The 14,875-nt window shown below is 42.0% G+C and overlaps 1 protein-coding gene across 2 annotated transcripts in view; it reads left to right on the top strand.

The window, feature by feature from the left end:
* The window catches only part of LOC101174306 (striated muscle preferentially expressed protein kinase), a 52,432-nt gene extending 37,564 nt beyond the window's left edge, over window positions 1-14,868 (top strand). For both annotated transcript variants that reach the window (XM_023950761.1, XM_023950760.1), the window contains 19 exons: window positions 37-94; window positions 206-283; window positions 372-544; window positions 626-652; window positions 732-884; window positions 1,174-1,216; window positions 1,716-1,784; window positions 1,887-4,560; window positions 4,686-4,835; window positions 5,646-5,762; window positions 6,287-6,454; window positions 6,547-6,669; window positions 7,840-8,004; window positions 8,078-8,855; window positions 9,751-9,990; window positions 10,083-10,306; window positions 11,140-11,215; window positions 11,385-11,534; window positions 12,405-14,868. In XM_023950761.1, the coding sequence (XP_023806529.1) occupies window positions 37-94; window positions 206-283; window positions 372-544; window positions 626-652; window positions 732-884; window positions 1,174-1,216; window positions 1,716-1,784; window positions 1,887-4,560; window positions 4,686-4,835; window positions 5,646-5,762; window positions 6,287-6,454; window positions 6,547-6,669; window positions 7,840-8,004; window positions 8,078-8,855; window positions 9,751-9,990; window positions 10,083-10,306; window positions 11,140-11,215; window positions 11,385-11,534; window positions 12,405-12,660 (5,722 nt within the window). In that variant the 3' untranslated portion in view covers window positions 12,661-14,868. The remainder of the gene's footprint in view (window positions 1-36; window positions 95-205; window positions 284-371; window positions 545-625; window positions 653-731; window positions 885-1,173; window positions 1,217-1,715; window positions 1,785-1,886; window positions 4,561-4,685; window positions 4,836-5,645; window positions 5,763-6,286; window positions 6,455-6,546; window positions 6,670-7,839; window positions 8,005-8,077; window positions 8,856-9,750; window positions 9,991-10,082; window positions 10,307-11,139; window positions 11,216-11,384; window positions 11,535-12,404) is intronic.
* The last annotated feature ends 7 nt before the right edge of the window (window positions 14,869-14,875 follow it).

Raw genomic sequence — 14,875 nt, 5'->3', positions numbered from 1 at the left:
TTTTTTTAGGACAAAAGCCTTAATTCATGTTTACAGATGTCATGAGGAGCTGCTTGATAGATTTACCAGGAAATCTGCCATTTTGGAGTCTGATGTAAGTTATCTGCTTCAGGGCAGCAACCTTGTAATTCTGGATAATTCTATTCAGGTTATTTCGTTTTAAGTTATCTGTGGACGATGGAACAATTTCTTTTTTATGTCACAGGTACGATCATGCATCAGACAGCTGCTTGAAGGCTTGGGTTACCTTCATCATCAGAACATCATACACCTGGACATAAAGGTAAACTGTCTGACATGATTTCATCGTCATCATTTTGCTAAAACGACCCTTTGCTTTCAAACTTAAAAATCCTTTTTTTCGCTTCCAGCCTGAAAACGTCCTGATGGCGGACCCTCATAGTGACCAGATTAGAATTTGTGATTTTGGCAATGCAGTGGAGATTAAACCTGACGAGGTCCAGTATTGCAAATACGGCACACCAGAATTTGTCGCACCAGAAATCGTCAATCAGTCCCCCATTTCAAAGGCAACAGACATATGGTAAAGAGTTTGGTAAATGTGACGCATTTGCCATAAACGTGTTTATTGGGCAGCTCATAAACAGTTTTTCTTTTCCCTTAGGCCTGTAGGAGTTATAGCCTACCTGTGGTGAGTCCTTCACAATATTTTCTATTATTTCATTCTTAGAGGTTTTTGTATATATGCGGTTGTTTTATGTTGTGTTCAGTCTGACAGGAATATCCCCCTTTGCTGGAGAGAACGATCGTAGTTCAGTACTGAATATTAGGAACTACAACGTGGCGTTTGAGGAGTCCATGTTTGCTGATCTTTGCCGAGAATCTAAAGGATTCATCATAAAGCTGCTGGTAGCAGACAGACTGTGAGTGGCACAAATAATGCCCTGCCTGGCTGGGATCATGTTTCATAACAAAAAGTCAGCGTCTTGTGCATCTGATAATAAGTGTTAGTGGGTTACTGACTCAGAATTCTTTCTGCCATATTGTGATTAATATAATTAAATACATTTGTTTTAAAAACATAAATCCCATTAATAGTCATGCATGTTGGCTCTTCTAACCAGATAGTTTAAAGTGAAAAAGTACATTAACAGTTCTAGTATTATTGTGTTGGTCTTCCTTACGAAGTGTTAATATGTCATTTTCTTTAAGGAGACCTGATTCTCAAGCATGTCTCAGACACCCCTGGTTTAAGGTAATAACTTTGAAAACAATAAAAATAAAGTGTTCTCTCGTTCATCGCAGGATAAAGGTTCCTGTAGGTGGAATTTGCAAAGTAAAACGTATGTTTTAGGGCAGTATGACCCCTTGCCACACATTTTATATACTTTTCTCAGACAGATATGAACATTTTCACATCTTTTTTAAAACTCTCAAATTTCAAACCTTATGTATAAAAATAACTCCAGCATTATAGCAAACAAACATCTGATTACAATTAAAGATTTATGAAGATTTGCCAAACTAAAGACATTCAGGAGCCACAGCATGGAGGAGATTGATTGACAAGGTCAACATCCAATCAGGTTGCAGAACAAAGTGTGCAGTTAAACCGCATTACAGCGAGGGAACACTGTATATAAAAATCTATTGGCATTTATCTTTACAGTGTGAATCATTTAGCTCATTACCGTTCTGAGAGAAATAATGGTCTCAAACCTTATTTTGAAATGTTCTGTTTGTTCTTAATACAGATGCTCAGCAAAGGGAAGGCCATTAGTACAGAGGCTTTAAAAAAGTTTGTGTCTCGGAGAAAATGGCAGGTGAGAAACTCTGTTTTTATCAAAATATGAAAACTTTAGTCATCTTTGAAGGGAAATGATTGATCCATGGTTTTTATACTGTGGTGTTTATGTATTTTTCAGCGATCAATAATCAGCTATAAATCCAAAATGGTCATGAGATCCATCCCAGAACTGTTGAATGACTCCTCCAGCCATGTCTCCATTGCAGTTCCAAGACACCTTAGAGAGAGTTCAGCTTTGCCGTCATCCTCATCCGACTCAGATGAAGACATTGATGAACTGCCTTTCATCCCTATGCCAGTTAACATGGAGTTCTCCAGATCGTGGATGTCTTTGAATGACATTCAAAGCAATGAGGGAGAAGCAGGGAAGCCAGATGGAACAAGTAAACGGTCAGAATCGTCCGTTCAAGCCCATGAGGTAATGGAGTGTGACTCTGAAGTACCGGGTACAAAAAGTGTTGACGTTTCCTGTAAAGATACGCTTTGGAAAAGACAATCGCAAGAGAACGATGATCGTTCTTCGAATCATGAAAGGCTTGCGGATTTGCCAGAAAAGCAATCTAGAAAACCTCTGAAAAGGGGTTCAAGTGTGGAGTCTGACAAGGCAGAAGGAGGACGGAGAAAGGGAGAGCTGAGACGCGGCGGTTCGGCTGACAGTGCGCTGCTGCTCCGGATTCCAGCTGAGGAGGGAATCGAGGAAGAAAACCGAGAGGACGGGCGGCGAGTACTGAAGAAAGCTGTTTCTATGGAATTACCCAGGAGGAGCACCAGTCCAGGAACTGCCAAGATGAGTCAGGAAGATTATGCTCTGAAACTCGAGCTGATGAGACAAAGACTGCTTCGTGGTGGCTCTGTTGATAACAAAATGAGTGGACTTAGAGGACCTCTGTTGGAAACACTAGGATTGGGAGATGAAAAACGGTCATCTCGCACCGCTCGTCTCGGTCCACCTCCACTAACTAGAGCTGCTTCCAGTGATTTTCCAAGAGATGACGTGCCCAAACCGAAGATTTTACGCAAAAGTACTTCTTTCAGTCAAGGAGACTCAGAGCCCATTCCTTCACATCGGCGGTCTGGAGCTCCTTTGGAGATTCCAGTGACTCAAGCAGAGGAGAGAAAGCTCAAAGAAGCCATTTCTATGTCAGCTTTAACAGAGCAAATCAAGCTTGACTCTCGTCCTGTAACGCCCAGAGAGCCTTCACCCAGACCGCCAACTCCAGAGTCTGTAGTGCGCGAAAGTCCAACAAAAACAGAGAGTGATGAATATCTAATGGAGAAAGAGATAAAGACGGATGAAACCATAAATGAGAAGATGGATGGACTGACCACAGAAAGTAATTTTGATGAGAGGTCTAGCACAAGTGGGTTTTCAGAGAGGGACATGAGTATTTCTGAGGAACCAATCAATGAATCAGAGTACGTGGGTCCAAGAATGCCTACGCCACCCTCTGTAGGTCAAAGCGTCGAACCCGTGGAGAAAATGGACGAAATGGAGGAAGGAGAAAAGAAGCAAGAAATTGAAGAAGGGATTGGAAAAGATGGAGCAGAAAGGAATAAAAGTGTTGATTCAAGTCATGAAGGAACTACAAAAGCTGCTGTAGAGGATTTAGAAAACAGAATGGACATGCCTGTAAAAACGGCTGAGATAAGTATAACCACAAGTTCAGTCTTTGTGAGGCCAACCCAAGAGTATGTTCACGGTCCGGGACATATTGCCTCAACCCATGTAACGCCTTCAATTCCTGCACGAGTTGTTCTTCCAGATGGAAGGATGTCAGCCTATGCTAGCATAATGCAGACCATCATGGTCCCAGCTCTTCCATCTGCTAATGAACAAACCTCAGGACCACCTGTTGCTCCATCCACCACATTATCCTCAGTGTCACCTGAGGCATCTGCACAGGTGAGCGTGTCCTCTCATCACCCAGTCGTCTTATCAACCACTGAGCACCCTGCAGTATACTCCAGAGTGGCGTCACCCGAAGTGCTGCTGAAAGAACCCACTCCACCAAAGACTTCAACGCAGTCGTCAAGCCAACAGGAGATCTCAGCGGGAGCTGGATTTCAGGACATTACATCTGAGGAAGTTTTTGAGGCCCGCTTCAAGAAACGTGAATCCTCCCTCTCTAGAAGCCTTAAATTTCTGTCACGTTCTAAAAACGATGATAAGAGTCAACCTGTTCCCCCCGACTCTGTAGAGACTCACGAAGAGATATACAGACCTGGCCCAGTTGGTGCACCGTTGGAATTTGCCCCAAGAAGACTCGAGGAGAAGTCCAAATCAGTCCAGGATCTTCGTGAGGCTCAAAAAGACCAAGGTTTCATGAGAAGGCTCTCAATGCGCTTAAAAAGAACCCCATCAACAGAGCGGAAGGACGACCTTTCAAAGGCAGATGATTCAGCTGCTTCCAGCCGCAGACTTTCTTGGACTCTTGGCAGAAGAGGGTCTCAGGAAAAGAAGGAAGGTGACATGATGCAAACAGATGACCAGGATCAAAAGGAACTCAAGAAACCAAGCGAGTCTCCTGTGTTGGCAATGCGCAGAAAGATTGAATCCACAGTGGCTGGGCTCTCTACAAGAATTCGCAGCTTCTCAGAAGAAAGGAGAACATCAGAGGAGAAGGAATCGAAGAGAACGCCCATTCTATCTATGCTTCGACGTTCTACGTCAGAGAGCAGAGCCATGAAGGTTCCGCTTGTTCCCCAGAACCAGCTGGCATCTCAGGCCCAAAACGGGGCTTCATCAGAATCTCTTGACTCCATGTCAAGCCTGAAATCGGAAACTTCAAAGGGTAAGAGGCTAAAGCTCTTCTTAAAGACGTTACATCAGAGCACAGGCCGGTTGGACATGTATCTGACGGTTGAGCTGGCTTTTATAGCTGGTTGAATTCTCCTTGTGTGTTCGTTTGTTGCAAAGGTCTGGAAGGTGAGCGCAGATCCCGCTGGGATCGATGGGGCCTGACAAGATCGAGGCGAGACAAGACAGTTTCCCAGCCTGACATCCCGACAGCCATCTACACCGACAGTAGCGCCGCACGCTCACATCAGTACTCCAGACTTGCTTCAGGTGGGTAGAAAAATGGATTCCTAAAGAAAACAGTTTGAAGCATCAGCATCAATTCATGCATTGTACTTAAGCATGTGCTTGTATATCTTACAAAGATGTTTTAGAGGTAAAATATATAGATGACACAAAAACAGAGCTAAGTCGCTGCTACACAAAATACCTACAAAAAACAAAATATCCAGATATCTCCAAAAAAGTCACTTTAAATATTAGTCAGTGCTCAAAGATCCACTCTGATAGTTTTTTGAGTTATTTCCACACTTCCAGTGGTCTTTTATACTGTGTATGCCTTTTTTTAAGCAAAAAAGGGCAGTTTGAACCAAATATTTAGTGACAGAAGAAAAGTTCATGTGTTTTAGGATGCAACCCTTGTGCTGTCCTATGGGGTCAAAACGACCATTGACGTGTTCTCCCTACCATGACAAAGGTGGATAAAGGTGGAAAGATTTCATGTAACCCATGGACACCAGTGAAGATCACAAATCATTGAAGAAAAAAGGTTCAGAGCACTGTCTAGTGGGTCTAGATGACCCAACTCCCAATGTTAAAGTGCCTAGGATAGCACAAGGGTTACAGAAAAAAATTCAGAGAACTACATGGGAATACTTCAAATGTCTGAAATTGCTCCAGTTTGAAAAATACAATTTATCAGTTTTTATATTTTCATGACAGTAAACATGTTCTATATCCACTACACTTATTACACTGTGGTTTCATAAACTTTACAGCACTGATTTTACCAAACAGATTTTTTTTTTGTAAACCTTTGTGCCGCATACTCATGTGGGATTTCCTGTCTTTGACCATCAGACTTTCCTCCAGTTTTCCATATCAAGCTGAGAGACCATGTCCTGCTGGAGGGCGATCCAGTGACACTCAGCTGCCTTCCAGCGGGAAGCCCCCACCCACACATCAGCTGGCAGAAAGGTGTGAACGGATCATTTAGAAGTACTATTTAGCTGCTAACTCTCTAAAGTAATGAAAGCATTTAGCAAGAAAAATTGACATAAATAGGTGAGACTTTATAATAGAGAACGCTTTATTATTGTTAATTAGTGCACTTTAATCATTATTTAAAATAAAATTAATAGCTTTTAAGCATTACTTTGTGTTTGTAAGTTTAAAATTGCAAAGGTTATTGGTGATGTTTATTACTTAATCTTACATAATATGTTCTAAGCAAAAAAAGTTCAACAATTTGATTTAAATCATAAAGGGCATGTATTACTAAGCATCATACAGGCATGTGAGTTAATGTTAGTATTCCCCTAATAATGTTTCATTACTGCTTAAACATGATTAGTGTAGTATTACTGCCTAATACTTCACAACAATGTGTTTAACATTTACTTTTTTAGTAGGGAAATACTTTTGCAACCATTTCTAGATGTGTTTTTAAAGATTACTTCCACATAACAGATTACCATTTGTATCCGCAAATAATCTCTCAGACAAAAAGCCGCTGGAAATTGATGCCAGGATGAACATGATCTCCTGCCCTGACGGCCGGCAGCTCCTCATGATCATGCAGACAACCAAAAAAGATGCAGGGGTTTATGAATGTGTTGCTACCAACCCTCTGGCGTCAGTGTCCAGCTCATGTACAATCTCTCTTGCTCGTAAGTACAGCAAGCGTGTATTCAAACAGCTGAAATACTTGTCCCCTTAACAGATTTATTTTTTTAGTGTTATCATTTATATTTTTTAACAGGTCTCCCCAATCGGCCCGGGACTCCCGAGATTCCGCAAAAGTATAACAACACAGCGTTGGTGTTGTGGAGGCCCTCTGACACAATGGCACCATGCACATATTCTCTGGAGAGGAAATCTGAGGGTCAGGGTCTTCTGTGATACACTTTTCATGCTTTTAATCAACAACTACAGATTGTTTAAACACATCTAACCAAACTTTGACTTTGAAAAGATGTCTGGACACGCAGACTGATCTGCATCTTAGTTACATCATAGTTTAAACTATTTTAGTCCTGCACCAAGAAACATTTTTAGGCAAAGCAAATTCCCAAAGGACACATTCTGGTAGAATTCCAGCAGTTGTTTTAGACATTCATCTACACATCAACTATATATAAATACCTGCTCCATCTCAAGTAGTGTCATGAGGGTTGCTGTATTCTATCCCAGCTATATAGAGGTCAAGGTAGGGTATACTCTGAACAGGTCACCTGAGAAACACATTTGTACACTGTAACTCCATCCATCCATCCATCCATCCATCCATCCATCCATCCATCCATCCATCCATCCATCCATCCATCCATCCATCCATCCATACATACATACCTGCTTTATCCCTTTTGTTGTAGAGTTTCTGGATCTTATCCCAACCACTGTGATAAATTAAGGTAGAGCACACCCTAGATTGGTCGTCAGTCCATCGCAGGGCAATCATTAATAGTGAAGGGGAGTATTAATACCCTGGTATCGAAATATAAATATCCGTACATCACTAATTTTGGTATCGACGACTCTATTAAAGTACTGATTATTAATTAATAAATAAGAAAATGAAAGTGCATGTGTCATTTCTTGATATTTTTTATTCTTAGGCGAGTTACTCCAGTGTTTTATGCCCCTAGCATTTTGAACTGCTCGTCACATGACCAGAGGAGCCGCAAGTCGTGTATGTTAGCCTTAGCAACAATAGAGCACGACATGAGTAGAACGTTTTCTTATTTTTTATTTTGCCCACTTACGTTGTTAGCTGCCAAGCTTTAGATGGTGTTTATTTTTAGGATAACAAAAATGTGCCTGAGAAACAAAATTCACCAAAAAGAAATTACCAGTAAATTGGTATCAAATATTTTTTGCTAAAGGTTATTGGTGTCATGCTGAATTTTAAAAGTGCAGTATCGCCCATCCTAAGAGGCAATTTAGCATCACCAAATGAACAAACAAATATGTTTTTGGACTGTATGTTATTATTTGTGTGTAATTTAGTTTAGTGATACGCTTCTACTAATCCTGGATCTACTGATGTCACCAGGTGATAACAACTGGCTGATTGTTGCCACTGGAGTTGCAGATTGTTATTACAATGTGGCTGACCTGCCAGCAGGGGGCTCCTTCAGGTTTAGGGTAGCTTGTGTCAACAAAGCTGGCCAAGGCCCTTACAGTAACCTGTCAGAGGTGGTGCATTTGGATTCTTTCGGTATGTACAAGCATAAAGAAAGATTGATATGTGTGATGTATTTTTGAAAAGTTGATTTGATGTGTCTTCTCAGAACCAGCTAGAACTAGCTCAGCTGTGGTGGTGAAGACTGTTCATGCTGGGACATCAGCTCCCCCAGTGGTGATGATGTCATCCATGACCGTCCCCCCCATGAAGCCCGCTCCACCTAAGTCCACTACAGTAACAAACATTCAGCCAGTCCCTCCATCAATGCCAGCTCCAGCAATATCTGTGTCTCAACCCACCTCGCCACTGACCATCAAACCTGCTGTGCAGGTAGCCGTCAGCCGACCGACCGTGACTCTGTCTGTTAGCACAATCTCTACCCAGCAAGCTCCTGTCCAGACACCCCCCAAAGCCAAGACCACGATTAGCATCAGCGTAAGCAAGCCTCATCTGAAACCTCCCCCTCTGGTGCCACCCAAACCCCAAAGTCCAATCCATGCATTCCCATCAGTTACCCACAGCCCCCCTTCCCCTGAACCCTCACCAGTTCCTGCCATTGGAAAACCCATTTCGTCTCTCCCAATGTACGTTCCCACCGGATCAGCTCATCTTACTGCGCCGCTTCCAGCTGTCTCCCCAACAACTCCAGCAACAACAGCCCCTGCAGTCACCCCAGTCACCACGCCCCCGCCTGTGGTGGTGGTGCAGAGCCTGACGCCCGTTATGCTGGGAGGAGACAGCCGCAGCCCCTCTTCGGGACGTGTCACTCCAACAGGACGGGTGACGCCCTCAGGACGTAGAACACCGCTGGGGAAGCCTGGGGAGGGGGCCCTGCGCCAGGGAGTTCCTCAGAAACCGTACACATTTATGGATGAGAAAGCAAGGTAAAGCTAAAGCTAACGAGGGAACATGGGAGTCTTTGCAAAAAAAATGTGCAACTTTTTTCCATAAACAGATGCAATTGGCTTTGTACACCGTCATAAAAAATCAATTATTTCTTCTTTCAGGGAAAAAAATCCCAAAAAATAAGAATCAAAGGTGCCACAGAAGATGTTATCAGAACTTAAAACTAATGTTACTCAAGAGGCTTGAAAGCAGGGGTGTCCAAATCCAGGCCCCCAGGGCCGGTGTCCTGCATGTGTTTAAACCAGCCTTCCTTTGAAGCTCCATACTGGCTAAACACACCTGATCCAGGTAATCAGCAGCAGGGAAGGCAGGGTTTCTGGGTAACCAGCGGCAGGCCGGCCCTCGAATCCTCGGTTTGGGCACCCCTGCTGTACAGTAGAGCATCCATCCATTTTCTAAACCTGCTAAATCCTTTCTGGGTTCACAAGGTTGCTGGAGCCTATCCCATCCATCAATGATGGGGTACACCAGTCCATCGCAGAACCACCCAGAGACATACAAGCACACACACTCACATTCACGTCAACCTTAAAGCAATGTTGTCCGAAAAAAAAGGAAGTTGTTATTTTAGGTTTAGAGGTCAGAGCTGTGGTTGTTGGGCCAATTTAAGTCCTTAGGCTTGGCAATTATTTCCTTGGACTGAAAAGCCAGTGGAATGACGTGTTACGTCATAGGAACAAATTCTACATTGTTATTGCAGAATATAATTTTATCTGTTACAACAATTTTTATGGCAAAATGCAAGTCATTATGTTTGTGTTTGTTTACAGCACGGAGGTTTCTTTTGCACCCAAATCACTTGGGTGGTGCTGACATTTTTGTTTTTGGGCACTCCCTCTCCTCATCAATGACGATGCTTTCCTTCTCACTCAGGGGGCGCTTTGGTGTGATTCGGGAATGTCGGGAAAACGCCACGGGCAACCTCTTTTTGGCAAAGATTGTTCCATATGAGGCAGACAGCAAGCAGGCGGTGCTTCAGGAATACGACATCCTAAAGTCACTTCATCACGACAGGATCATGGCTCTACATGAGGCGTATGTTACACCGCGCTACCTGGTGCTCATCTCTGAATACTGCAGTGGGAAGGAGCTTCTCTACAGTCTCACAGAAAGGTGACTCACTTTGGGGCTACATCATCTTTAAAATAATGAATGCAGTAAAAAAAGCGATTTTAACAAGCTGTTTTTTTTTGGGGGTCTCTCAGGTTCCGTTACTCGGAGGATGACGTGGTGACCTATATTGTGCAGGTTCTGCAGGGTCTGGACTATCTTCATACGCGCCGCATCCTGCACCTGGATATCAAACCAGAAAACATCATAGTCACCCACATGAACATCATCAAGATTATTGACTTTGGAAGCTCTCAGACATATAACCCTCTCTTCCTCAAGCAGTTTAACCCTCCCATTGGAACACTGGAGTACATGTGTAAGACCTACAGTGCACCACTCATTAGGATGCTCTGTGCAATCCTATTCTGCTGCAATGCACACATCTATTTTCAGCTGTTATCTTTATAAATGAAGGGTCACAGTTGTACCCACTTGTGACCGTTCTAATGTGTGTCCCCACACACACCTTTGTGACACAGGCTTGGAACCATCTACCGATGTAACATACCCTACTATATGCCTTAGGCACATGCACCCAACTGGGTGATTGACTTGACCAGGTGCTGTAGGTTTTTGGGTTGGTCCTTGGACGGTCGTAGACAAGCAATGGATACATCAAGTATTTATAAGGTTACTGGAAGTTGCACGCACTTGTGATGATGCTATCCTATGGATACCTTACACCAAGATGCAGATGCCCGTCGGACCCCTGTAGGATGCCCACACAAGCAAGGAGTGCACACTAATAACCTGAACAGCAGGCTCCTTACACAGTGTGCAGAATTTGTGGAGGTTTTGAAAAAAGGAAAAATGACCCTTACTTACCTTTGCAGGTCAGGTGTTCAAGGCCAGTTGGGACTAAGGCTTCTAATGTTTGCATATGAGTCTCAATTCAAAACCTTCAGAACAGAATTGTGATGCTTTGGACTAGGGTATTGAAGTAGACAGGAAGTGAGCATATGACTATTTTGCACGGGCGAATCTAAGCACACAAATAGAAGTTGTAAGATTACAAACTTGTCTGATTAATGTCCTTTGAAATAATTATAAAAAAATCAAATTCATATTTCTTTTGTTTGGTGTGCAGGAGTTATTTGCTGATCATTAAGGCCTCACATTTCACTTTATTCTTTTTTTTTTTTTTTTTAGCTCCGGAGATGTTAAAAGGAGATGTTGTGGGACCTCCAGCTGACATATGGAGTTTAGGGGTGGTGACTTTTATCATGTGAGTGGTTTCATACCTCCTTAAATGGAATTGTGGCATTAAAGTCAGGTTAAATGTTTTGTTATCATTTGTTGAATATGATGTGGGAATTTTGCTGCTCTCGTCAAACCATGAAATGCTTTGTGCGTGTTTTTGAAGGATCTCGACTTCCATCCTCCCTGTGTTCCAGGTTGAGCGGCAGGTTGCCTTTCATGGAAATCAATCCTCAGGAGACTGAAGCTAAAATCCTGGCAGCAAAGCTTGACCTCTCCAAACTCTACCAGAATGTGTCCCAAAGTGCCTCTCTGTTTTTGAAGAAAATTCTCTGTAGCTATCCTTGGTAAGCAACACTTTGAATTGCTTAGCTATTTGCCAGACATCCTTACATTTAAGTCTTTGGTCAAATATTACACTAAATGTCCTTCAGTCCCTTGTAAACTCCTCATTACACTCTATAAACACAGACAGACAAATATTTTCACACTTTTCTCTCTTGTTTAAACTCTCAAAGTTCAAACCTTCATAGAAAAGTTACCCCAGTTTTATAAAATTAAAATAAAGCTCAATGTATTCTGCACAGCAAACAGAGTTGAGAGGAGTTAATTGGTAGTGGTCTACTGCCAATCAGGATACAGAACACAATGCACTCTAAAAAAGAAAAAAAAATGGATCAGGACTGGCGCATGTGAAACCAGGATTGGTTTACTAGAGCGCAGTCCAGTGTGGGTCCCTATAGACCCTTACGCTACTGACTACCAGTAGTTATGTAGCCACAAGGGAGCCCAAGTCTGGGTCTCCCTGTGGCGGTCCCCAGCCCGCTTAAAATACAGGGTTGTGTCAGGAAGGGCATCCGTCGTAAACATTTTTCTGCCAAACCACCTGTGCGAATCGCTGAAGGGAAATGTCGGCAGATGAACAACATATGTATATATCTATCAATATTCATATTCTCTATTCTTAAACTCCTTATGTTTGGACATTGTTTTAATTGTATACTGGTCTGTTCCATACCTTTCCTCCATATATGGAAATACAAAATTGTCAAAAGTAAAAGTTATGATGAAACAACAATGATCTAATTCATGTCAGTCATTGCATAAGAGACTGAGGTGAAACTCAAAGTTCCTGTCCATGCGACCTGCAATAAAGTTACTTATTTTTCTTGCTAAGCTTTTCTTTGTGTTTTTGATTTGTTTGTTTTGTTCAAAAGGGCTCGACCGTCTATCAAAGACTGCTTCAATAACTCCTGGCTGCAGGATGCATACCTGATGCGCCTCCGTAGGCAGACCCTTACTTTTACGACAACTCTTCTCAAGGAATTCCTGGCCGAGCAGCAGCACAAGCGAGAGAAGGAGGCCACTAAGCATAAGGTCTTACTGCGATCCTACCAGAGCTCACCGCAAACCCTCACCAGCACCATCACGCCAACCGTGCCAACAGCGCCCTCCGCTCTAGTCACCCAGTAAAAATGGGCTTCCAATTCCCAACAGGCAGGACTTCCTGGGGGCAGCTCTCCTCAATTGGGCAAGACTGGTGGTCAGAGGGTGTTGTTGGTCTCATCAGATCAGAGACGTTGAAAATGTTCAGGGGAGCTTTACTCATGAAACGCTGGGAGTCATCAACCAAGACGACATGAATCGTCTTAGTGCGTCAAACAAGAGTCCAAAAAGGCTTTTGGACGTAAGGGAATGTAAGGGAATGTCGATGATAAGGCTGACCTTATTTTCTACCGTTGGGACTTCTTTCTGCACTGGATGATGCCGTCTTTGGCTTCATACCTCAAAATGCGTAACTTTTACAGAAGTTTTTACACAAGTTAGTTTTTTTCTCTGCAAATAAAAATACCTCTACAGTGACTGCAGGCAATTTTATGAGTACAGTGTAAAAACCTACCATGCAAAGACTAGAGTGGCTGTTAGAGATGATCCAGGTAAAGGGGTGTGATTATTTAATAGGAAGTACAATCAGTAGATAAATAATTTCAAAATAAACAGCACAACTTCATAACAGCACAGTCAAAGGAAAGTTGTTGAACGCCTGTTTAAAACTCAATCTGTAACCCGGTGATAAGACGGATGACCAGAATTTAACTGCCATTTTTAATGAAGATTCCCAAATTCATAGCAACCTAAAGAAGGAAACATTATGTTCATTGATTATTTATGATTGTGTGTAGCAACTTTATAGATCATTGGTTAAGATTGTAGCAGCTCCAGAAAGGAATTTTCAACCAGTATACTTTATGGGTCAAGGATACATCCCTTGCTTCTCTTCAAGGGCTACTTGATCAGAGGAGTTGTCCACAGCCGGTTCAGACTTTTGGTCAGATGCTCGTTCTTAAAACGTACATGAGAATGTTTCTTCCAACAGTAATGTGCACAAGGGCTCCCAGATTCTTCTGCAGCAAAATTTCTTTTTTTTTAAAAAAGGTCAAACGGCCAACAAGTTTCCCCTAAAACCAGCCATTGTCCTGATCATTTCTAAGTTTTTTAGCACTATTTGGGAGACAATGTCAGGGTTGCAGTCTGCAGGTGGCCCAGTGGTTAGCACTCATGCCTCACAACGAGAAGAAGGGACCTCTCTGTGCGGAGTTTGTATGTTCTCCCTGAGCAAGCATGGCACTCCGGCTTGCTACCACAGTCCAAAGAAAACATGCTATGAAATTTTTAATGAATTGACAAGTTTTTATGTAAATTCAAGAAGAACAAAGAAAGTTACAAACGTATTTAAATTAATGACAAACAAAACTGGTCATACCATCACTGTACTGGTTAAGAAAAAATAACTATAAAAAGCATACTTTCTTATTTTTTGTGCAAAAAAATTTCAAAATAAATGACCTCAAATCACCCATTTTTTTTAGACATAAGATAAAACATAAACTCCCAAATTAAATCAACGAGTTGATTTTTTTTCAATCAATTCTGATCACCTACAAAGGGCTTCAGTGCGTTTGGCGTTTTCCTTTAGATGACAAGTTCAGTTTTTTGAGAAGCAAGGAATTTTTCTTTTGTAAATATTGCAGTCATTTTGTTCACATAAAGCAAATTTTTGCATATTTTAAAGTAATTCATCAGATTGATCAAAAAAAGTCATTGGTAAGTCACTGATGCTTCTTTTTAAGAATGCAAATTATGAACAGTGTTTATGAAAGATCTAGTGCCGTTCAGAGATTGACAGTAATTCTTTGAAAATGTTGGACTTGTTGCATTTGATTGCTTTTGCTGGACAACACTGCCCTTTTTTGCAGCTCCTCGTCTTCTCGGCTTAGTCTATTTTCCTATGCAGAACAAACATCCTGATAACTCGCATAAGAATATAAGCATGGCAGTGCAGAGTTGCATTAAGTTCCCAACGTCTGTGCAATATATCCACTTCTTATTTTATCACCAATTAAATCAAAATAAATCAATCATTGCAGGATAAAGGGTTTCCTAACGTTTTGTATTAAACTCCAAAGTTGTTTAGAATATGCGCTGATGTGTGTGTGGCGCTGAAGGTTCTTTGAGATAACAGTAACGTGACTGCGTTGTGTGTGTATGCGTTTTTGAAAACTGTTTTATTTATGGGGCGACTGTAAATGTCACAGCTTCTGCTTTTTCGTTTCTGAGACTGGCATGGAAATGGCATGACAGCTGTTAAAGCTAGAAAAAATTAAAAAAGTGAAAACATGATGGTGTT

Source organism: Oryzias latipes, chromosome 21 (genome assembly GCF_002234675.1).
Source record: "Oryzias latipes chromosome 21, ASM223467v1".
NCBI lineage: Eukaryota > Metazoa > Chordata > Actinopteri > Beloniformes > Adrianichthyidae > Oryzias > Oryzias latipes.
The sequence above is the reverse complement of the archived record's forward strand: the minus strand, read 5'-3'. Positions and strand labels throughout refer to the sequence as shown.